The sequence below is a fragment of the Balaenoptera ricei genome, chromosome 20, assembly GCF_028023285.1.
Source record: "Balaenoptera ricei isolate mBalRic1 chromosome 20, mBalRic1.hap2, whole genome shotgun sequence".
Lineage (NCBI taxonomy): Eukaryota > Metazoa > Chordata > Mammalia > Artiodactyla > Balaenopteridae > Balaenoptera > Balaenoptera ricei.
In genome coordinates this window covers 43,054,741-43,079,522 of record NC_082658.1, presented here as the reverse complement: position 1 = coordinate 43,079,522, position 24,782 = coordinate 43,054,741, and the positions used below count along the sequence as shown (strand labels likewise).

Here is a 24,782-nt window from a genome sequence, read left to right as displayed (position 1 = left end):
AATCCCTGCTGCAGATAGTAAACCAGTTGTCCATCCCAGGAGTCTTGTCTTTGTGTACACACCCATTACATAGAGTAACCAGAAATATGATTCAAAACTGATCTATAGTGTTTTGGCACAACTTAGTAGCTTTGTTGTAAGGTTACTACGTTGGATATTATCCCCACAGACTTTTAATTGATTAAGAGGTTATCTAAGAGGTAACAAGAGGTACTTGTTTACTAACATTACAGTAATACCTAGAAATGACAAATTTAAATAATGTTGAAAGATCAGGTGGAAAATTAAGTTTCCCTCTGTCCCCACTTCCCCATAAGTAGCCACTATTAACTTTCTTCTGTGTCCTCTCAGAAGAAAAAAAGATCATGCATATACCTGTATGTTTGTATCCTTTAAATACTGTCAGTGGGATATACTGTTTTGCACCTTGTTTTTTCTCTACCACAGTCTTTTGAATGGCTGTATCCACTTTATTGATGTGTACCACAACATATTTAATCTTTCTCCTGGTGATGGACATTTAGGTTATTCATCTAGTCCTATCCCCGCCCCCTTTTTTGTTATTATGATGTTACCATGAACATTCTTGTTTACGTGTATCATGGTATATTTTTGTAAGCATATCTATAGGATAAACTTGGAATGTGCTTGATCATTTAAGCATTTAAAAATAGACATTACAGGGACTTCCCCAGTGGTCCAGTGGTAAAGAGTCCGCCTTCCAATGCAGGGGTCTCAGGTTCAATCCTTGGTTGGGGAACTAAGATCCCATATGCCACCGGGCAACTAATCCCACGCACCACAACTACTGAGCCTGCATGCAACAACTACTGAGCCCGCGTGCCTCAACTAGAGAGCCCATGTGCCACAAACTACAGAGCCCATGTGCTCTGGAGCCTGTGCGCCACAACGAGAGAGAGAAATCCACACACCACAACTAGACAGAAGCCCACGTGCCACAGCGAAGAGCCCACGCAGGAACAAAAAGATCCTGCATGCCGCAACGAAGATCCTGTGTGCTGCAACTAAGACCCAACGCAGACAAAAATAAAACAATAAATTATTTTTTTAAAAAAAGACATTACCAACTTACCCTCCAAAAAGGTGACATCAAATTATATTCTCCAAAGCAGAATGTAATAGTGCCAGATTCCTTATATTCTCCTTCATTATTACTGACTTTTTGAATTTTTGACCCTCTGATAGATGAAAAATAGTATCTTGTACTATTAAATAGTGTCATTTTCTTCTTTTCTTTTTCCTTTTTTTCCTGTAATGTGGTTGAGTATATTCTCTTGTTTACTAGCCACCCACTGGCTAATGGGTATTCTGTCTTTAGTCAGGACAGTTCATGAATTCCTGTTGGTTTTATTTTATATATATATATAAACTGGTACAGTCCAGGAGTATTACAGATTCTGGGGCCAGAGGTGGGTCACGAATGAATTATATAGAGAGAATAGGCATTCAGATTACTTAAACGACATCTGAATACTTAACTATTTCCCAGAGACTATAATGAAGGTTAAAAATATACATAAGACATGGTCCTTGCCCTTAACAGATTACTGATAAGGAATTTGGTAATGATTTTTAAAAGTCTTCAAATATTGTAAACATGCGATTTTCATTAGATCAGTTTTTCCCTTTTAAGCCTTTTACCAAAGCTACTAACCAAAGAAACCCCATGTTATGCTCATTGGAATTTCTCCTTTCGCCATGGTTACCCAGAGACTATTTTGGGGTTTGTTTTTCTTTTTTTGTTTGTTTTTGGCTTTGGTTTTGGGTTGGGTTTTTGTTTTGTTTGGTTGGGGTTTTTTTTGTTTGTTTTTTGATTTTTGGTGGGTTTTTTTTGGTTCTTAAATAGTTGAGAATGATCTCAAAATTCAGCAAATATGACTTTATCCAGAGCCTTTTGCATTTGGCTTGGTATTTATGGTATAAAAATCACCTTAGTTGCCTAAGGAAGTGAAATCTTAATTTCATCTTTATTCAGAAGCGTCCTGTCTGGTTTCATTGGGCTTTATACTGTGTTTCAGGTCTGGCTGCCTGCAGTAAAGGCTAAGGGCCTGGAGATTTCGGGAACGTTTACTCACCGCCAAGGGCACATCTATATGGAAATGAACTTCACCAACAAAGCTCTGCAGCACATGACAGACTTTGCAATTCAGTTTAACAAGAATAGGTAAGAAATCTGAGTTCCCCAGCTCAATCCTGAGACAGCAGTGTACTTTGTGTCCAACAAGAGAGTGTTCCATTTAGCAGTGGGTAAAAACTCTCGTGTTGGCAGATGCCTGATGTAGAGTGAGCGGAGGCTCTTGCACATCTGTTCCGTGGTCAGCTTCAACACTGGAGGCCCTGGGGAATTTTGCTGGGAAAACTCATCCATATAGAATAAGAAAACTGTCTTTGCCATTATAATCATACCTTTTCTATAATGTTTTGTAAATGAAATCACATAGTATGGAGTCTTTTTCATTTGGTTTCTTTCACTTAGCATAACGCTTTGAGATGTTTCAGCAGTCTGTTCTGTTTTATTGAGTAGTACTCCATCGATGCTTATACCATGATTTGTTTACACTTTCACCAGTTGGTGGAACTGGGGGTTGTTTCCAGTTTTATCTTTTATGACTAAAGCGCCTGTGAACATTCAGGTACAGGTCTTTGTGTGGATGTATGTTTTCATTTTTCCTGGATAAATACCTAGCAGTGGTATTGCTGGGTCATATGGTAATAAGTGTGAATGTTCCAGCTGTTCCATATTCTTACCAATGCCAGCCATGCTTATACATGTATAGTAGTATCTCATTTTAACTTGAATTTCCCTAATGACTAGTGATATTGGGCATTCTTTTCATAATCTTACTGACCGTTCTTATATCTTCTTTGGTGAAGTATCTGCTCAGATCGTTCCTTTTTCTTTTTTTCTTTTTAATTGATTATCTTATTATCAAGTAATAAAGTATTTTATATATTCTGGATACAAGTCCTTTGTCAGATATGTCTTGCAAATATTTTCTCCCAGTTTGTGGCTTGCCTTTATTTTCTTAACAGTGTTTTTCAAAGAACAAGTTTTTTATTTTTTGTTTTATTTATTTATTTTTTTAAGGGAGATTGCGATTGACACATATACACTGTTTTTTTCTTTTGGCTGCGTGGGGTCTTCGTTGCTGCGTGCCAGCTTTCTCTAGTTGCCGTGAGCAGGGGCTGCTGTTCGTTGAGGTGCGCGGGCTTCTCATTGCAGTGGCTTCTCTTGTTGCGGAGTACGGGCTCTAGGCGCGTGGGCTTCAGTAGTTGTGGCATGTGGGCTCAGTAGTTGTGGCTCTCAGTCTCTAGAGTGCAGGCTCAGTAGTTGTGGCGCACGGGCTTAGTTGTTCCGCAGCATGTGGGATCTCATCGGACCAGGGCTCAAACCCGTGTTCCCTGCACTGGGAGGCGGATTCTTAACCACTGCGCCACCAGGGAAGCACAAGTTTTTTATTTAAATAAAGTTTACTTTTACAATTTTTTCCTTTTTATGTCTTTTGCTTTTTGTGTTCTGTTTAACAAATCTTTGCCTGACCCACAGTTACAATTTTTTTAAATGTTTTTAAATAAAAGTGTTAATAGATTTAGCTCCTACCTTTACCTTTTAGAATTCATTTTGAGGTAATTTTAGTGAGATAATATGTGTAAAGTAAGAGTCAAAGTAAACTTTTTTTTCCGTAGTAAGTCTTGAAGTTAGATAGTATAAACCCTCCTACTATGTATGTTCTTTTTTCAAAAATTGTTTTGGCAATTCTAGGTCTTTTGCCTGCTGGAATTTTGCTTGAGAGTGCAGTGAATGTGCAGATCAGTTTGAGGGAGAATTGGCATCAAACAATATTGAGTCTTCTCATCCATTAGCATAGCATATCTCCCCATTTATCTAGGTCGTCTTTAACTTCTCTCTGCAGTGTTTTATAATTTTTCGTTTACAGATCTTGCACATCTTTAGTCACATTTAAGTGCTTTATAGTTTTGATGTTATAGTAAGTAGCATATTTTAGTTTTTGGTTGTTGCTGGTATATAGAAATACATCTGATTTTTGTGCATTGAACTTGTATCTTAAAACTTCATTAAACTTACTTATTAGTTCTAGTAGCCTTTTTTTAGATTCCTTATGGTTTTCCACATAGATAAATCATGAGAGCAAGATAAAAAGGGCAAAAGGGTTTTTTGACCCATAAATGTTGATACCAAAATGAGTGATGTGTCTACTCAAAATCATTTCTTTATTACATTTGGGACTCTAAAGTGTAGTTTATCTACAAAAAGGAAAATGTTTCTTCTGCTAGTCTGTGACTCTTGAAATTGATACTACCTATATAAACTCAATAATTATTTTATAAATAATAAAATCCCATCTTCCTTCCTGAGGCACATTAGAACATAAATTCATTATAAATTTATATCATTAAGTTGTTTATTTGTTATACCTAAGGGCCTACTTTTCCCTTTCTGCTCCATCTTTTTAAAATTGTTTTCTTATGTTTCTGAGACGTAAGACATGTCTGTCTTCCCTCATATATTTTTGGGTTTTTTTGTAACTTGAGACTCAGGCTTTTCCCATCTCTTTACTATTCTTGTATTATTATTAGGCAGGCTTCTCTGAGAAGTCAAACTGGTGAGTACTCACTGCCTGCCTTAGGTGAAGAAAGTGGCCAGATTTGAGTCTACAACTTAAAGGATCTTTGGGGTGTTGTTTGGAATGTTTAAGCCAATCAACTCTGCTTTACTTAGACTGGCTCTTTCCCAATGATTGTATCCTGTGTAAGTAAATAAAGAAGAAAGAAAATGAGAGTTACCAGTAAATCATCCTCTGGTCTGATCAGGCAGGTTATCAAGCAAGTGCAATAATATCATTATACTTTACAGGGTGGGTATTCTTAAGTGTTCTTTCTCCCAAAGATTATCTAAAGAAAGATGTATTTAAAAAAGATGCTTATCAAACCTGTCCCTCTAGTGGCATGATAAACATAAGAAACTTTCAGAATCAGAGCATTAGCAAACCAGTTCTGTACTTGTGAATGTTTTCTCCTTCCTCAAATCTTTTTAATGGAAAAGAGAGGTTATGTTGTAACTAGTGTTACAGCAAATTAGAATTGGGCACTTTAGTGCCTGCTATTCCTTATGTTTCCTTCAAATGGAGTAAAGAGCCATTGAAACCTAAAGACGTGGCTAAATGCTGCCTCCTGATTAACCTCTGGGATTTCTTCATCCTCTCTCCTAGCTTTGGTGTCATCCCCAGCACTCCTCTGGCCATCCACACACCACTGATGCCAAACCAGAGCATTGACGTCTCCCTGCCTCTCAACACCTTGGGCCCAGTCATGAAGATGGAGCCTCTGAACAACCTGCAGGTTAGACTTTTACTTCACTCAGGGGGTACAGGTTTATATCGTGCCAATTTTATCTGTAAAGCAACCCCTCTCTTTCTTATATTAGATTTGGTCATGGAATAGGGTTTGAAATAAATCTGTGGAGAAGACTGTTATTTTTCATTAAAAATACACACACAAGTCACGCATTGACACGGAAAGTTATTTTCTTTTTACTCAACAAACAAACGTTTCAAGGTGTTACGTACAAACTTTTTTTTTTTCTTAAGACTTTCATAGAGAATTTGAATGTCACAAAAATAGATTTCAGTAGAGCTGTGTGGAGGTCATCTTTGAACACACAGCCATAAATAGTTGGGTTATCTGGATTTAAATATGATAAGTGTGTGGTGAGTGTAGCAGCATCTTAGAGGAGCTCAGAACTTTATCAAGTTTATAAGAGCCTCTCCATATTGAAAATACTGAATTTTTAGAATGCTTAAGGTCCTAGCTTAGAGTATCATTTTGTTTTCACCACTTTGAATTTCTCTTTGAAATATAAGCCTTTTGGGGTTCAAGCAACATGAAGGCAGAGTAGTAAGCATGTAAGCTGAAGCTGTAGCAACCCTCAAGGGATAAAATACAGATATAAGCCCAAGAAGTTGAGGGTTTTAGTGCTCACAAGGACAGAAGAGACCACCTTGGGCTGACCTGAGATGGGGAACTGTAACTGATCCCTGCACAAAGCTGAGACCCTGGAAGGGCAAGTCCCTCAATGAAAGGGGAATGAGAAAAACATTTCCAAAGGGGCAAGTGATGAGAGAGTTCTCTTTGACCTGGGTTCTGGGCGACCTCTTGTGAGAAATCCAGGGCCTGAATTTATACTGTGTACGTGAAGAATTCTCCAAACCAGTAAATTAGTGTAAAATTGGACCAGAACTGGTGAAACCCAGGGTACCTGGCAGAAGCAAATGCAAAACGGCCTTTTTGCAATGGTTTTGAACTTTAAGGCCATCAGGACTCCCATCTGAGAAGAAAATCTCTACTGAAAGTCAGCTCACAATTTAACCAAAAAAAAAACGAGGGAAAGATGCACTGTGACTGACAGTCAGAAGATGCAACAAAGAGGATTGGTATCCCCTTCTATCGAGAACTTGAAATGATAGAATAGTATGAATGAGACTATAAGATATGTTTTAAATGATGAGCAAAAAATATCAACCTTCCACTTTCCAATCCAGACAGGTGGGATCCCATTGCTCAATCTCCTGGAAATACCAGTGTGGGATACTAGTACTTATGGTGAGACATCAACAATAAAATTACTTAGAGTTAAAAGTAACATTCTCCAATAGTTTAAATACCAGCGCACCAAGCCTGCTTGCCAGTTGACTAACTACCTTGCTGCCTCAGCAGTTGACTGCTTCTTTCTCAGCAAAGGGTGTAATGATTTAGAGTGACGATGAGTGAGTCACAATATAACTTGGCTCAGTCTAGAAGAACAAAACAAGGATTTCTGTGCAGAAGGAATTGGCTGTGTTGCTATAATGAGACTAATGTGTTAAGGGGCTTTTCCAGCACAGAATCCTAAAAGAAACTAACTAACCCAAATTTACATCTCCTCTCTTTTCATTGAAATCTAACCTCTTGTTGGCCCACAGAGCCTCAAGCCAAATATTTGAGGACAGTCAGCATGGGTGCGAGAATGCTTTACTTTAGAATTAGGAAAGGGAATTTGGGTCACAGAAATGAGGGCAAATTTCCTACTCTTAAAACCAAAAGGAAACAGTAAATAAATAAATGTCCGTTTACTTCCCTATTTGCATTTGCATTTCACATTCAGTGAAATGAACATCCCAAATAGGAACCCTCATAAAAGAAATTGAATCTTAGTCCAAACCCCTCCCTCAAAAGTATTGATATGATATTAGGACTAGCAAGTTTTCATTTTCACAAATGTGACATTATAAAAAACAATCTTAAAAATTTTCTATCTAAGCAGAATGTAATAAAGCAGTTCAGCTTCTCTAGGGAAAACAAAATTTCCATCTGTAGTCAACTATTGATTCTCCATGTTTTCCCCATGGATTCTTTTCTTGCAAGGATGTCATAATAATGGCTATTTTCTCATTAATTGGCATTGCCCAATGGAGAAGATAAGCAAAAACTTGAAAAGAGGTGAAGTTTTTTTTCCCCCTATGAGCAGCTCTATTTAATGTCTGCTAGTGCAAGATGAAACTAATGACTAGCTTAAAGTGGTGGGCTACTTTAGATTTCAGCTTCCATTCTGCTCTTGTCCTAGTATGAACAAAAAGAATCAGATCTTAACTTCAACAAGCTTAGACCATAAAGATCCAGATAAAGCCAGGTAAAGATTGATTGGCATTTAAATGTTATGCAAACATAATGTTTAAATTCAAGAGCTCATGCAGGAAAAATTAGTACTTATCTAGTACTCCAGACCATAAAATCAGGAAAGAAAAAATGGGGGTTTAGGAAATGAAATTTTGAAAACAGTGTGGGTTGTAGCTATTTTGGCTAATTTGATATCAACATAGGACGGATAAATCAAACCTAGCCGCCAAAACTGTAATGTAACATTTAGTACAAAAACTTTTCATTAAAAACATCGTCAAACTACTTATTGGCTTATAGTCTTTTTGAAACATTATTGAAAGACACTGTTCCCTCTTAAAATGTAAAATAGGTTATACCTTAGATACCTACTAGAAATTTGAACCTAGAAAATTTTTTCTACTGTACTAATAATGTTGGTCGTAAAAGCCTTTGTGAATTCAGCTTATCGATATTACACAAAGTAAAGCTTAACTTGCCCCCGTTGGGAGCCTCTCTTGAGTTTATTTATATCATATAATTATATTCCTTAAAAAAAAAGAGAATTGATTCCCTCTATTTAAATAAAACAAAAACCTTAACAAATGTCTAAATGAATTTTCTCTGAGTTTTCTCTGACTTTGAGATCCTTGTTTTTCATTTCATCTGTGTCAGTTGCTTAGAAACATTTTCCCAATATACTCCTTCAAACTTGATACCTGGCAGGTGACTGCTTCTTCAAGTCAGTGTCTGCAAAAAGACAGTAGAACAATGATATAACACGTGTTCATCCCAATCTTTGTATAGATGCTGTAGTGTTCTCACAGCTGCTTGGCCTCCTTTTTCACCAGGCTGTAAACTCTTGTGAGAACATGGATAGCACCATTCTTTCAAGTTTTAATTTTATCGGGATTATAAAAATACAGTTTAGAGTCAACTAGTTCTATAGTTAGCTAAGAAAAACCCAGTCCCCAGCCTTCTCTCCCCACTTATGGCCGCCATCTACATACATATTTCCAATCCTCCTATTTTCCTGATAGAGCTGTCTTAGAATTTGCTTTAATCAGTGTTCATTGTTTATGTTATTATGATTATATATACTCCTCATAGCTGAGCTATATAGTGTGATTATTTTTTCTCCATAAAAGTTTTTATAAGTAATTAGATATTTACCCATTAATACCTGTCTTTTTATTTGTTTAGTTTTTATTTTCTTTTTAATGAGATCAGTTTATGGATTATAGTATGCGACAGACTGGGAAGGTGCCAGGACCTATAGTGATGAGCTTCTCAGGAATAGACCAACAAACAGACAGGAGTGGCCCAGACAGACAGACAGACAGAAGGACAGGGAAACAAAGCCAAATGGGTAAGAGGCCTAGGCCCAGCCTAGCAGCTGTGTCTGGCCTCCAGATCCAGCTCTGCCCTGGGGACGTGGGGGATGAGCAGGGCTGGCAGCGGCCTGAGTTCTTGTAGGGCCCCCTCTCCTCACTCCCTCCTACCCTCACCAGCAGGCTGGGACCTTTGACGGGTGTTGTTTCTGGGGCTAGGGAATGGTTGGTCTGGAGTCGGGGACAGAGGGTCAAGGCTCTTGGAGGCTCCCTGGGGAGGTGGAGGCCTGGGTAGTATGGGGATAGCAGCAGCACTGGGGGGAATCTGGTCAGGCACCAGGCGCCTGGGGTAGGGCACCGCTCAGCAGGGCCCCTATATCTAGGGCAGGCCCCCCACCCTGCCCACCACACCAACATGGTGCAATAAATAAAGTTTCAAGTAGTAAGTCAGTGTCAGGTAGGAGATCTGGGGGCTGGCAGACAGGCAGGGGCTTGAGAGAGGCCCCAGTCGGCCCACCAAGTGTTCTCAGTGGGCTCCAGCTATATCAAGTCTGTCTGTGTGCACTGGAGTGGGGACCTGGCCCCTGTGTCCATGTAGGGGCTCGGCCCCTGTGTCCATGTAGGGGCTCAGCCCCTCAGACCAGTGCCAAAGCCTGCTCAGTGGGGCAGAAGCAGGGCAGCCTGGTGCCTACAGCATCCACGATGGCTGTCAGGTGCTCGTCCTGTGCCTGGGGCCCACAGAGCTGCCTGAAGTCTGCCAGGCGCAGCAAGTACTCAAGGCTGTGGCCAGAGAAGCCTCGGCAGGCCAGGATCTGCGTAGCGATGGCCTCCTCAGGCGCAGGGCCCAGGTAACCAGGGTTCTGCAGGGTGGCCACGTAGGCCAGTGCCTTGAGTGGTTGGTCAGGGGCATCTTGAGGGCAGAAGATGACCTCCTTGGTATCATAGCCGCCAAGCACTGCCTCCCACACATTCAAGTACTTCAGGGCCTCATTGACCTGCTCACCTTGCACCTGGTACGCCACACCCCCAAGTGCAGCCCTCACGATCTTCAGGGAGGGTCACCACACGACCAGGCATCTTGTCGCTGCCCCGATGGAAGGTGTCTCCCTCCCAGAGGTGGCGGCTGTAGCGGTGCATGAAGCCCACACAGCTGTCGCTGTAGGTGAAGTCGGGCCTCCACACCAGGGAGCCGTACCCGGAAATCCACAGCGCTTGGGGGCCGCCATCGTCCTGGGGGGGCAGGGTGTTCTGGGCTGCCGACTCCTGCTTCATGGTGCCGGCCACAGGGACGGGCCCGGGCCGCCTCCAGGGCTGGTCTCCGGCGAGGGCACGGCAGGACCGACGGACGTACCCACCTGGCCTGGCACCGCTTGGCTGCTCCTGTTTGTTTAATTTTTTGTGTAACTGTAATTCATTCCCAAATTGCAGTGAGATCAGACCCTTCAAAATAGTCTTAATCGGTTTCACTTTCTTAAAGTCTCCTTTTGGAGTCTTTTGACTGCATCAGTCTGAACTGACTTCCTTCAACACCTGGAACTGTCATCCTGGGATCGCCCTTCATAATAGCCCTGGGGATTCATTCCCTTCACCTGTCTGGTATGTTGGGTCTCCTATTGTATTTTTCTTTCCTTGTTTTACTCCTTCATTTTGATGAAAAACATCCTCTAGTAGCTTCCTAAGAATAGGTATGTAGAGAATAAAGTTTTTGAGACTTCACTTGTTTTAAAATGTCTTTTTTATCTTCACACTTGTCTGATGGTTTCTGTATATCATTCTAGGTTAGGAAAATAATTTGCTTCCTAGTATGAAGCCATTCTGATTCTTGATCCTTTTCTGTGCCATGTTCTTTCTCAGTGAAAGCTTGCACGATCCTTTCTTTATCCTCCACGTTCTGAAATTTCACAGTGATGTTCATTGGTGTGTGTGTCTCTTTTTTTTTTTTTTTTTTTAATTTATTTATTTAATTTTGGCTGTGTTGGGTCTTCGTTGCTGTGCGTGGGCTTTCTCTAGTTGCGGCAAGCGAGGGCTACTCTTTGTTGCAGTGCGTGGGCTTCTCATTGCTGTGGCTTCTCTTGTTGCAGAGCATTGGCAGGCGGATTCTTAACCACTGCGCCACCAAGGAAGCCCATGGTGTGTGTGTCTCTTTTCACCCATTTTACTAGGTACTTTTTGGGCTCTTTCAATGTAGAGACTTGTATCCTTCAGTTCTGGGAGTTTTTCTTTTTTATAGATCTCCCTCCATTTTCTCTGTCTCTCTTATTGGAAGTCTTGCTATTTGAATGTTGACCCTCCTGGTCCGATCTCCCTTTTTTTATTCTCTTTTCCATCTCTTTCTCCTTTTGCTCTACTTTCTAAAAACATTTTATGGAAAATTTTTAACTCTACAAAAGTAAACAAAATAGTGTAATGAGTCCCTGTATGCCCATCATCTAGCTTCAATAATTATCAACCCATAGTTAATATTGTTTCATATATACCCCTGTCCACAGCATATTGTTTTGACGCCAATCTTAGACATATATATCATTTCATCTGTAAGTATTTCAATATATATGTTTAAAACAGATGGTGTCTTATTAAAAACGTAACCACAATAACTATGTGCACATTAAAAAATTAACAAGAATTCATTAACATCAAATATCCAGTCAGTTCTCAAGTTTCTAATTATCTCCATATCTTAAACTTTTGTTTGTTTTTATTATTACTGTTTGTTTGAATCAGTGAAGTGCACATATTATGATGGGTTAATATCTCATAAGGCTCCTTAGCTACACTGTTCAGTATGATAGCCACTAGCCACTTATGGCTATATAAATTGAAATTAATTAAAATTAAATAAAATAAAAAAATAAATAAATAAAATAAAAAATTCATTTCCTCAGTTGCATCAGCCACATTTCAAATGTTCACATGGCTGGTGGTTACTAGATTGGGCAGTGCAGAAGTAGAACATTTCCATCATTACAAAAAGTTCTGTTGGACAGTGCTGATCTATGGGCACCCTCTCTTTTTCTTTTATGTTTGGTTTTCAGCAGCTTGACTGTTATGTACCTAGGTGTTTTCATTGTATTTATCTGGCTTTGGGTTCACTGAGCTTGGATCTGTAAATTGATAGTTTCTCCCAAATTTGGGAAATTTTTTTTCCATTATTTCTTTAAATTTTTTTCCGCCCCAGCATCTCTATTCCCTCCTTTCAGACCTCCACTTACACATATGTGTAACCACTCGATATTGTCACTCAGATAACTAAGGGTGGTTTTTAGTTGTTCTTGTTTTCTTCCTTTCTGTTCTTCAGATGGGGTGATTCCTGTTGATCTGTCTTCAAGTATACAGACTCTCCTTTTATAGGCTCCAGTGTTCTGTTACATCCATTCAGTATAACTTTCATTTCAGATATTGTACTTTTCAGGACTTCCCTGGCAGTCCAGTGGTTAAGACTCTGCACTTCCACTGCAGGGGGCACAGGTTCAGTCCCTGGTCTGGGAACTAAGATCCCACAGGCCGCATGGCATGGCCAAAAAAAACCGAACAAACAACAACAGATACTGTACTTTTCAGTTCTAGGACTTCCATTTGGTTCTTTGCTAAAATTCTCCATCTGTTCACTCAGGAGTGCAACTGAAGAATCCTGTTTCACAGCCTAGTCTTCCTTTATTCAACTTCCACCCTTTGGCCATCCCTTGGGCCTAAGGATATGCTTACTGACCCTCAGGAAAAGTGACCAGTAGAAGTATCTCAAGCAGGCCCTGGAAACAGTGTTAGGGCTTTTTAGCCAGGAAATTCTATGTGTTCTACCTGGGCATGTCTCTTTGGCCGTGTGGATTCTTCTATACAGGGGTTCCGAGGAGGCCAGAGGAAGATCAGAGTATGGCCCTCTAAACCATGAGGGCCAGGTTAGGAGCTCCAGTTACCCATCACTGAGGGTAGCTGGAATCCTCTATGTCAGTACTTTCATGTCTTTCTTTAGGGGCTGGCTTAATTTTTCAAAAAATTATCCTTGCCTCTCCTGTTTAGAATATAAAGAGTTTCTACCAGCCTCCTGGGAGCTAAATTGGGAAAGAGGGCTGGAGAGTCTCAGCATTCAGTATATGCATAAATTCACTTACTTCACCACCCCTCAGCCATGCCTGGCATCCCCTTCAAAGTGCCATCTATCTTACTATTTTATTTTATTTTTTATATATTTATTTATTTTTGGCTGAATTGGGTCTTCGTTGCTGCGCACAGGCTTTCTCTAGTTGTGGCGACAGGGGGCTACTCTTTGTCGGGGTACACGGGCTTCTCATTGCGGTGGCTTCTCTTGTTGCGGAGCACAAGGTGTGCGGGCTTCAGTAGTTGTGGCACGTGGGCTCAGTAGTTGTGGCGCACGGGCTTAGTTGCTCCGCGGCATGTGGGATCTTCCCAGACCAGGGCTCAAACCCGTGTCCCCTGCATTGGCAGGCGGATTCTTAACCACTGCGCCACCAGGGAAGTCCCAAAGGGCCATCTATCTTATTTTCTCTGAAAGAATCAATCTTTCAGTTTTATTCAGGGGCTGAGGGGCTGAGGTAGCTTAGAATGGTGGGGGGATCTAGGGCTGTAACAGTTTCTTGATCCTCTTTCTTTTAACATCCCCTCCCCCCATTTCCCCTCCATGCAGTTCCAGAGGCGCTACCAGTCCTGAGCCTTTGAGAATTCTGTGGTGTTTTTGCTAACACCATTTGTTTCACAGTTACCAAGATTTTGTTGCAGTTGTATTTTCTCTTCCCCGTCTTTATGAATTTATACCTTTAAATTTTTTTCCTTTAATTATGGCAGAATTTCTTCCAAGAGAAAGAAAATTTAAATGTGATTTTCAGTCTACTATCTTTACCTGAAAGTCTGATGGCACCTTCATAAAAATTCTTCTTTCCTTCTATACTACTTTATGGTTAGAGATTAACCTATGGATAAAGAATTGGTCCTATAGTGTATATGGTATTTATTATCTATCTTTGTATCCCCTTTATACCCCCACATAAGTGTTGTTTAATAAGAGGGTGGATATTAATTAGGGAAAAGCCATAATGTCTTGTTTTTTTCTTTGAATGTCTCTTCTAAAACAAGGCAGTGTTCATCAACTGTGTTCATTTAACCTTTGAATGATTAGGGCAGGAAGTGCTGAGGATGCTAGCTGCAAAGGACACAGTCTTACAATCCCGTTTATTCACATCTTTAAGATCTTTGTCAGCCAAAAGGGTTTTTTTGTTCGTTTTGTTTGGCTGCATCAGGTCTTAGTTGCGGCGCCCGGGCGCTAGAGTGCGGGCTTAGTTTCCCCGCAGCGTGTGGGATCTTAGTTCCCTGACCAGGGATCAAACCCACATCCCCTGCATTGGAAGGCGGATTCTTAACCACTGGACCATCAGGGAAGTCCCCAAAAGGGTTTTTTTTTTTTGCCAGTGTATGGCCCTGAGAAAAGTCTGTCCCTTGCTCCTCCTACATTGCAGTCCCAGCCTGTGAGACAGTCAGTTGCAGATGGTGCCTGTCCCTGATATTTCATGTCTTACATATGTCTGTTCACACTCAGAAAGCCCACAGCTGTAGCTATTGTACCAGAAAAACTGGTAAATGCTTCCAAATGGAAGACCTTTTCAGCAGCTTCCATCAAAGGAAGCAAACCAGCTTGGCATTTACTGACTTTTCTTGACTGTTGTGCAAGCCAAACAACCACAGTATTAAAGCCTCCTTTGGTCTTCCGGGATCCACAGTTGAGGACTGTGCACTCTGATTGCTTTTATGGAACCACATGCTGCTTGAATAGACGTTGAGTCCTTGAAGTGGTGGATCTTAGGAGAACTCTAAGAGATTCCCAGGTCACAGATAGATCCAATGCTGAAAATAACCCCTGTTAGACAGGACAGAATCTGAAATATTCCATTAGCAGTATGTAGGTAATGGTTATGAAAGATGAAAATATTTTACCACCAAAGAAAAAATTGTTTTTTCTGATTGCTGCTTCAAATTTGATGTATTTTTCATGTCACATCAGGACTATAAATGTTTCTTTTAATCTCATCTGAGAAATAGGATATCTTATATACTAGATGTTCCTTTTTCACTAGGTTGGCCTTAGTAAGAACCCTCTTTATCCTTTTTGTCTGGGTAATCAAGATTCTGCTAGACAGTATCTTTTGTCTTTCTATAACCGGAACTCAACTACTGGCTTCTGGGACTCTCTTTTAGGATATGTTTGGTTTTTAATTTTTATCTATTTATTTATTTTGGCTGCGTTGGGTCTTTGTTGCTGCGCACGGGCTTTCTCTAGTTGTGGCGAGCAGGGGCTACTCTTCGTTGTACTGCACAGGTTTCTCATTGCGGTGGCTTCTCTTGTTGTGGAGCATGGGCTCTAGGCGCACGGGCTTCAGTAGTTGCGGCATGCAGACTCAGTAGTTGTGGCTTGCAGGCTCTAGAGCGCAGGCTCAGTAGTTGTGGCTCACGGGCTTAGTTGCTCCTCAACATGTGGGATCTTCCCGGACCAGGGAATGAACCTGTGTCCCCTGCATTGGCAGGCGGATTGTTTTCCACTGCGCCGGCAGGGAAGTCCCAGGAATATGTTTGTTAATAGCAACGGCCCTGCTTGAATAACCACACATAAGCAGTAGATAAGAATTCTGTATTCTAAGGGACTTCCCTGGTGGTCCAGTGGTTAAGACTCTGTGCTTTCACTGCAGGGGGTGTGGGTTCGATCCCTGGTTGGGGAACTAAGATCCCACATGCTGCGTGCGTGGCCAAAAATAATCTGCCCTCAGGGGTAGGAGACAGTTGTTCCTGAAACCCAGAATTCAGTTCGTAAAACACCCAAGCTTGGGAGCTAGTCCCTCATTGAAAAGAGCCTGTGAGCTAAGGTACTCAAGTAACAGAAGCCCATGCTGAGAATCTTGAGCAAATGGTAATAAATTTCACTAAGTAGTTCTACAGGGTAAAATAAGTGATTTGTGTGTTTTCATCTATTAAAATCTCAGCCATCGGGCTTCCCCGGCGGTGCAGTGGTTGAGAATCTGCCTGCTAATGCAGGGGACATGGGCCCATATCGAGCCCTGGTCTGGGAAGATCCCACATGCCGCGGAGCAACTAGGCCCGTGAGCCACAACTACTGAGCCTGCGCGTCTGGAGCCTGTGCTCCGCGACAGGAGAGGCCGCGATAGTGAGAGGCCCGCGCACCGCGATGAAGAGTGGCCCCCGCTTGCCACAACTAGAGAAAGCCCTCGCACAGAAAGGAAGACCCAACACAGCCAAAAATAAATAAATAAATTAATTAATTAATTAAAAAAAATTCTCAGCCATCTTTATATCATGATAGTAAGTCAGGAGTTGATGATGAAAAATGGAATTAGTTTTGTACTTCTGGTTTGATAAATGATTTGAAAATAGATTGAACCATGTGATCTTTTTTGCAATAGGGGACTTTAAATTCTGAATAAAAAGTAGGTACTTGTTTCTAGTACTTATGTTCTCATTATGGCTAATAATTTTTACGCAAAGCCTTAGGGTGTATTATAGGTTGGAATTAAAGGAAACACCCTGGGATTTTCCTGAGCTGGATTGAAGTCCACTTGAGAGCCATATCTTGCCCTCATTCATGTTGCTCTCTTTATATTGCTATTTTGCTATGGTGTCATGTTCAGTGAGATAGGAAAAGAATTTCTTTTATTCACAATTTTTTAATATAGAGGTTATACATAGGTTTCATGGTATTGAGGTTCATACATGTTGAAAATAAAACTTGAGAAAAGCTTTGAGCTGTATGAGTGTGCAGACAGAAAGAATGTAAAATCTCCTGGTTGTAAGGATGACCTTTAATATTGTCTGTTTCAAACCCTATTTCTGATGGAATTTGCCTTGTATTAGCTGTGATTGGAGCCTCAGCATCTACATGAATACTACTAGTGATTTACTACCCTAAAATGGCCCGTTCCATCTTCCTAAAACTCTCTTAGGAAGTTATTTATATTGAACTAAAATTTGTCTTTCTTTAAATTCTATCTGTAGATCCTAATTCTACAGTTTGAGGTTTTATAGAACAAGTTTCTCTCTGAATCAAGGTTCATACGGCCTGAAAATCAGTCAGGTGGGCCTATAATGAAAGTATACTCAGTTTGAATTCATTTTCCCTTTTATTCCACTTCAGGAAAGCCTAAATTTATGGAAGGACGTATGTTTGTGTGTTCTGCAAATAGATATCAGTTTTATTGTTCTAATTAAAAAAAAAAAAAAAAAAAACGGTTAGAAGTGGAGACACTGGGCTTCCCTGGTGGCACAGTGGTTAAGAATCCGCCTGCCAGTGCAGGGGACACGGGTTCGAGCCCTGGTCTGGGAATATCCCACATGCCGCGGAGCAACTAAGCCTGTGAGCCACAACTACTGAGCCTGTGCTCTAGAGCCCGTGAGCCACAACTAGTGATCCTGCGAGCCACAACTGCTGAAGCCCGCGTGCCTAGAGCGCGTGCTCCGCAACAAGAGAAGCCATCGCAATAAGCCTGCACACCGCAACGAAGAGTAGCCCCCGCTCACCGCAACTAGAGAAAGCCCGTGCGCAGCAACGAAGACCCAATGCAGCCAAAATAGATAAATAATATAATATAATATTAAAAAAAAAAAAAAAGAAGTGGAGACACTGGTAAATGTACTTAGACTCAGTTACAGTTTGGAGACAAAGGAAAACATTATTTAATTATTTTTGAAAAGTGTGTGAATGAATGGTGGTCCTTAGCTTAGTGGCAACAATCCTTTCCAGGAGCCATTGAGGGAGATGGAAGGCAGATACTCCAAATATGAAAGCACCAAACTTCTCAATTCCATAGCTCACGCTGTGCTCCTGACAGTAGTTTCTGCCCCTTCTCTATATGACCTGATTCCCCAGTAAAACTGCCCAGAGATAGCATCTGTGCACAGTGGCCTTACCCACGTACCCAGTCATCTTGACAGCCACGTGTGCCTGCCTTTTTGTCCATGTTGAAGTTAAATAATATAGTGGGCAGTACATAGGCACACCTGTGAACCCTCTTGATTTCTAACTTGCTATGAACTAATCTGTGTGTTTACCACCTAGAACCTAGATTAGATTCTAGATCAGTTTTACCTCAGGATTTTAAAATGAATAATATTCATTCACTCTCATTACTGAAGTCTGTTCTTCTGTTGAGTTTTCACTGGGTCTTCAGTCCCATGATATACCAGACTGGGGTGTGGAATAGCTAATAACTTTAACTGATAGTTTATTAGTCCTGCCTTCACCATTTTGTGATTCAGTACTGTATGTACAAAATGTATTTTAAAGTTTAACAGTAAGCCCTGCATAACAAATAGTTCATGCTGTTGATGTATTCTGTGTACTCGTATTCTGTGTATTCATAGTATTCTATGGTGCAACAGCTGCAACCAAGGGCACGTCACCCAGTCCTAGCAAGGTACACAAATCTGTCATTAAAGGGAAAAAGAAAGATCGTGCCTTTAGGGTGGGAGCCTATGTAGGTCGGGCAGAACCTGTTTAAGGTAACACCTTGGGTTTGGGGAACTTATCTGTCTGTCAGGCTGAAAGGCCTGTGAAAATATTGCTGGCTCTTTCTGGCAGCTGAAACTGCGTAGAGTAATTCTGTTGTAGGCTGCTGGAGGAGGAGAGCATTTGGGGCTTGTGATGAATTTGGTTAGCATTTGGTTACTTACGGGTAGTAACCAGATTGGTCAGTATAGCACGGCAGGTGGGTTCTGTATTGACAGAAAGAGATCGAGTATGCTTTTTGCTGTAAGTTTCTGATTTATTTTGCCTAACATGTAAAACTTTGAGGAAGCTGCCTGGAGCAGGAACGGATGCAGTATATCTTAGCATTATTTTCCCTTGACCCTGTGTTCCTTTTTAGGCACACAGCTGCCAGTGAACCTCTCTACCTAGGTATGGTCCTATCAGAGTTGTGGCAGTTGCTTAATTCTTGCTGTACCACTGCCCTGTTATACATGGGTTTACATCGCCAGTGTGGAAGAACTTGCATTGGTATTTTTTCTAAGTGGAAAAGCCCAAGTCCTAACAATGGTCTACAAGTCCCTGTATGATCTAGCCATGCCTTCCGCCTCCCCCTTACCTCATTGACTTGATCTGCTTCTCCTCCCCTCACTCCACTGTAGCCACACTGGCTTCCTCGTGGATCCTCAAACAGGTATGCTGCCCCCTCAAGGCCTTTGAATTGGCTGTTTCCCATGTCTGGAATGTTCTTTCTCCCAATTGCCATATCTGCATGGCTCATTGCCTCCTTCAGGCCTTTGCTAAAGTAGGACCTTTTTGATAAGGCCACCTCACTCTACTCCCAGTATTCTTTTTTTTTTTTTTTTTTTTTTTTTTAAAGAAATTCATGTTCTTTTATTTATTTATTTATTTATTTATTTATGACTGTGTTGAGTCTTCGTTTCTGCGCGAGGGCTTTCTCCAGTTGCGGCAAGTGGGGGCCACTCTTCATCACGGTGCGCGGGCCTCTCACCATCGCGGCCTCTCTTGTTGCGGAGCACAGGCTCCAGATGCGCAGGCTCAGTAATTGTGGCTCACGGGCCCAGTTGCTCCGTGGCATGTGGGATCTTCCCAGACCAGGGCTCGAACCCGTGTCCCCTGCATTGGCAGGCAGATTCTCAACCACTGCGCCACCAGGGAAGCCCTACTCCCAGTATTCTTGATCCCCTTTACCCTTACTCTCCCCCAGAGCACTTATCCATTTTAAATACTGTTTATTGTACTTATTCATTTTCACCTCCTGCCGCCCCGTCACTGGACCGCAAACTCCAAAAGGGCAACAGTTTTTGTCTTAGTCTTTTTTCTGCACTGATTTATCTCCTAGTGCCTGGAACAATGCCTGGCACACAATAGGTGCTTAATAAATATTTGTTGTTGAATGACTCTTTTTGCTTTCATTTAAGAAAGTGTTTACAAATATCAGGTGCATCTGGTTCTTGAACCAAACTCAGCAAGGCCATCTCCTCATCTTAGCAAACAGGGTATCCCTAAACACTTTGTCTGCCAGTTGTTTCTTAGTGGCCTTGCAGTCTACCCCCTGCCCATTTCAATACCCTTTTACTTGGGTGGGTCTGGTCCTGATCCCAAGTTTAATCTGAGAACCTACAGTCACAGATTCATTTTCTCTCAAATGGGCAGAACAAACATTAGAAGCTGCTGCTTCCATTACTCTGTTCATTGATATTTGAAAAGGCAAGATCACAGCATGTTAATGGACCCTCTTTCCAAGGCTGGCGATAACTAGGAAAATAGAACATGTGACTATTCTAACGTTTGGGGAACTTTTTCTGTTACTAACCTATGTCTGTGTGCCACTTCAAAATAAAAACAAATTGTCACCACACAACTATTAAACCATTATCCTAATTCCCTCCGACTATTTTGTATCATATTCTCAGAGTAAATTTGGAAGCTTAAGGATGCTCTGTGTGTCTTGGAGCCCCAGGGAAAACCAGAATCATTTAGCTGTCTGACAGGAAATGGAGCTGAGCAAGCCCCTTTTTCTATGAGACCAGAAAGAAGCCTGACTTTTTTCTAATTCTGATGGATATGAAGTGATGAGAAGGCAAGCTTTAAAAGGAAGGGCAAAGGGGTTTGCCTTCTGCCAGTAGATGATCATTGTATCTTGTCGCTCAGTTCTTTGCTTTCAGAAAACAGTTTTTTCAAATAATACTCAAAACAGTCTAACTTTTGCCTTTAAAAGGGAAAAAAATTTTTTTTTATTTAAAAAGGTAATGGTCTAGCACGTCCCAGTTCCAGGTTTTTCCACTCTTGCTATCAGTAGTGTTTGCTTTGGTGGGAATGGGTGTGATTGTTTATAAGTTCAGAGGTAAGCAGTAAAAAGGGTGGGACTCGTAAACTGAAATTCACTCTGGGGTGAGGTGTCACAATGCTGGCACTGGAGGTTGTGCTGGGACTTTAAGGGTGTGAGTTCAGGCTGACTCTCTGCAGTTCAGATGGCTTTAGTGGTGGCTATGGGTGGGCTTCAAAAAGAAGCTTCATCAAAGACTGCCTCTGTCCACAGAGGCAGTCTTTCATGAAAATTGTGACCTTTCCACTTTTTTTTCCAAATGGCTTTGACGGAGAGGGGGAATTCTTTTTTAAAGCAATACTTGAGAGTCTAGCTTAAGTTGCAGAAGAATTACAGAATTTGATTCCAGTAGTTCTAACCCTACTGTGCTTTAGGGTTCTTCCAGTGTACAGCCTTGGAGACTATCATTCTGATATACTCCTTCCTCTTCTAAACTAACGTCTGTGTGTACCACTTTACAATGTTAATCTTCTCTTTGGTGTTCTGGAGATTTAATCTGCCTACATTCTAATTCATGGTGTTAACTCTGTGGGAGGTTTCTGAGATTGAGATTAAGCAAATTGCATGACCGAATGGGGACTTCAGGAGGAGTCATAGTTACATCAGTTTTAGTATCTTTTAGTTTCTCTTCGCCTTTCAAAACAGGGGCCACCAAGAGAGCTTGTCTCTTAGGTTCTCATTGCCATTCTTTTTTTTTTTTTTTTTAATATTTATTTTATGTATTTGTTTTTTGGCCGTGCCGTGTCTTAATTGAGGCATGCAGGATCTTCATTGCAACATGCAGGCTCGGGCTTCTTAGTTGTGGCGTGCGGACTTCTTAGTTGTGGCATGCATGCAGGATCTAGTTCCCTGACCAGGGATCAAACCCGGGCCCCCTGTATTGGGAGCGCAGAGTCTTACCCACTGGACCAGCAGGGAAAGCCCCCTCATTGGCATTCTAAAACCCAGTAATTATGTGTACCACTAGAAGATTTAAGTTTAAGAGATCATCTGAGGGTCTGTTCAGAGCTTTCCTTTCCATTCTGAGAGCCACTTAAACGTGGAAATTTCAGATGCTGAAGTGCATGTTGTTGCCCAAGGGGAAATTAGCTTAGGGACATGGAGCTACTGCCTTTATCAGGAAGAGAGGAACCTGTCAAGTTTTCCCTGTAAGAGGTTCCACCGTCCACATGCTCTTAACAATGAAAATCAACAAGTGTGGCTTTTATCTATAATGACAGCAGATTGTCAGTGTTTGAGGGCTGCTCAGCTGCCATGCAATCCATCTGATCTGCTGGGTGAACTAAGAAGAAAATAGAGGCTTCTTGTTTGAATCTTAGCCATGGGAGTAAACTAAAGATGGCTGTTCAAGTTAAAATGTCATTGGCACTGGAAGGAAAGTAAATTGACATTTTCTATGGTGGGTTGCATGACTTATTTCTGCTATATTTTTAACTGTATTCAGACATTGTCAAATATTATAGATAGCCCTGTTTTGTCAGGATGTCTCTGAGAAGTCTCAGATAATTTATTGGTCAATAGGGTTTGAAATGGAAGACCATATTTAAACTAAAGATGGTAGATATTTTTTGGCATTGACTAGGAATGCAGAACTACAGGTACATTTAACTCCAGCAGCTAGTAGAGAGTCTCTTCTGCTTGAGTCTCAGATGACATACCACACAGTTGGAGTCAGTGTCATTAAAAACCTGTCACTCAGAGCCATTCCCCTAGGCTCTGTTGACCAGGTGGTGTGGTGCTTAACACACATCTGAATCATCATTCCTCAGACAACTGGCGATGGTTGGCGTCACTGCCTGGTCCTGGCTTGGACCAGCCTGCAAATAATCTTTCTAAAAGCTAAATGGAGAGGAGGAAAAAAAAAATTCCTCAGAGACTTGGAAAGGTCACAAGTGACGTCACGGAAGAGTAGATGATATACTCTCAAAGGTGAGCTATATACCGCTTGCCTTGAATTTTCTTGTGGCAGTGCCTCCTGTGGTGATCTGTGGGGAGAGGCCGCATTTGCCAGAGTTCAGACTGAGTTCATCTCGTACCTTTTTATAGTACTTTTGAGCACACTGAAACAAGGTTAGAATATTAATTCAGCCTGCTCCTCTCCAGCTGTGCCACCATAAAGAGGCTGCAGCTCCTGCAGCAGGCTTCCTATACTATGGAAAGAAACTAATTGCCGGTTACAGGCTGAAGCTGACAGGCTGCTCTTTCCCCGGCAGCCACTGAAAGTAACTTTTAAAAATCATTATTATTACTAAGCATTTATAGCCCGCTTTTGTGTTTTCCAAGTGCCTCATAATCATTTCTATTTGCTCTTCTTATTGATGTCCCTGAGAGGCAAGTTAATATTGTTATGTCCGCATGTCACACGTGACAGACCAGAGGAACAGAGGATTAGGTAATCAGCTCCTTGGTACCATCTGTGATCTGCTTTAGGCATCCTCAAAGCAGAAACTGAGGTGTGCACTCTGTTCCTAAGCTCACTGAGCCCATTTCCTCACTGCTTCCTTACTTTGGTGTATGAGTATTATGGTTTTTATACTTTTTTGACTGCAATTTACAGTAAGAGATATATCTTACATAGTGTATACACACAATACATAAAACTGAAAGTTTCAGGAAACATTACTTACTCTTCATGAGACGCACTATGACATTTTCTATTCTATTTTTTATGCCAGTTTCAACCCACTAAATTAATTTTAAGAAACACCAGTTGGTCGTGACCCACGGCTTTTAAAACCACCATGTGTTAGGAGGTACTTGAGGCTGAAGAATACACATGGTGTGTTCGCCTGGAGCATCAGTTTTATTTAAAGGAAAATGGAGAAACACATTTTCATATTAAAACACGTGGATTCATTATGGAATAGCATGGAACTTCAAAGAAATTTTGTTCTTATGATGGGCTACTTCATATTATGCCCCTAATCCTGATCCTCACCCCTACCTCCACCCCACTATATATGTCCATTCTTTCCTCCTCTGTTAAGGGAAGTACACTGGAAAAAACTTGAGAAGTCCTGTCCTTTTGGAAACTTTAGACCAAGTTCATATCTTGTCTAAACCCAAATGGCTGTCAGGAACTTTGAGTAGTGTATTTTACAGTCATTATTCTTATTGAGCCCTTACTCTGTGCCAGTCACTGTTTTAGAAACTGAGAATACAGTAGTGAACAAGAGACAAAAATCCCTTCCCTTGTGAAACTTACATTTTACTCGAGGTGAATTATGTGGCACAGGGACAGGCAGTGCACCAACAAATAAGTAAAATAATATGTTAGATAAGAGCAGTGGAGAAAAAGCAGAGGTTGGGATAGGGAGTCCTAGAGTTGGAGGTTGGGTGGTATAATTTTATAAACACGTTGGTCATGGAAGACCTACGTGAGAAGATAATATTTGATTTAAAGCAAAGACCTAAAGGAGGCCAGAATGGGCCTTGCACATTTCTGGTGGAAGAGAATTCCAAGCAGAAGAAACAACAAAGGCAAAAAGCTGTGAGATAGGAGCATGCCTGGTATGTGCAGGGCACAACAGCAGGCTCCTGTGGCTGACGGGAGAGTCATAGCATATGACAACAGAGAGGTAAGGGACATCCAACTATAGGCAGTTGTAAGTTTGGGAAGTCATTGAAAGTTTGAGCAGGGAAGTATTTATGAATTGATCTACATTTTAAGATCACTCTGCCGTGTTGACAGTAGACTGGGAAGCTAGGTGGGGAGGGTGGGGAGAGACAAGTGCAGAAGCAGGGACACCATAAAAAGCTTGGCAGTGTTTCATATTACTGAGTTTGGAAAGTCAGCAGGAGGTTCCATTTAGGGATGAGATGGGGAGATCAAGAATTTGGTTTTGGACATGTTCATTTTCAGATATCTGTTAGTAGTTATCCAAGTAGAGATACTAAGTAGGCAGTTGGATATATATGTGATAATTGATTTACCATAGGCAAGCTAGAC

At 41.3% G+C, this 24,782-nt stretch overlaps 1 protein-coding gene and 1 pseudogene across 3 annotated transcripts in view; one reads left to right on the top strand and one right to left on the bottom strand.

Annotated features, from left to right (window-relative positions):
- Nucleotides 1-24,782, top strand: part of AP2B1 (adaptor related protein complex 2 subunit beta 1) — a 119,328-nt gene that overhangs the window by 75,621 nt on the left and 18,925 nt on the right. For all 3 annotated transcript variants that reach the window (XM_059908701.1, XM_059908702.1, XM_059908700.1), the window contains 2 exons: nucleotides 2,040-2,185; nucleotides 5,253-5,382. In XM_059908701.1, the coding sequence (XP_059764684.1) occupies nucleotides 2,040-2,185; nucleotides 5,253-5,382 (276 nt within the window). The remainder of the gene's footprint in view (nucleotides 1-2,039; nucleotides 2,186-5,252; nucleotides 5,383-24,782) is intronic.
- Nucleotides 9,641-10,292, bottom strand: LOC132355951 (glutathione-specific gamma-glutamylcyclotransferase 1-like; annotated as a pseudogene).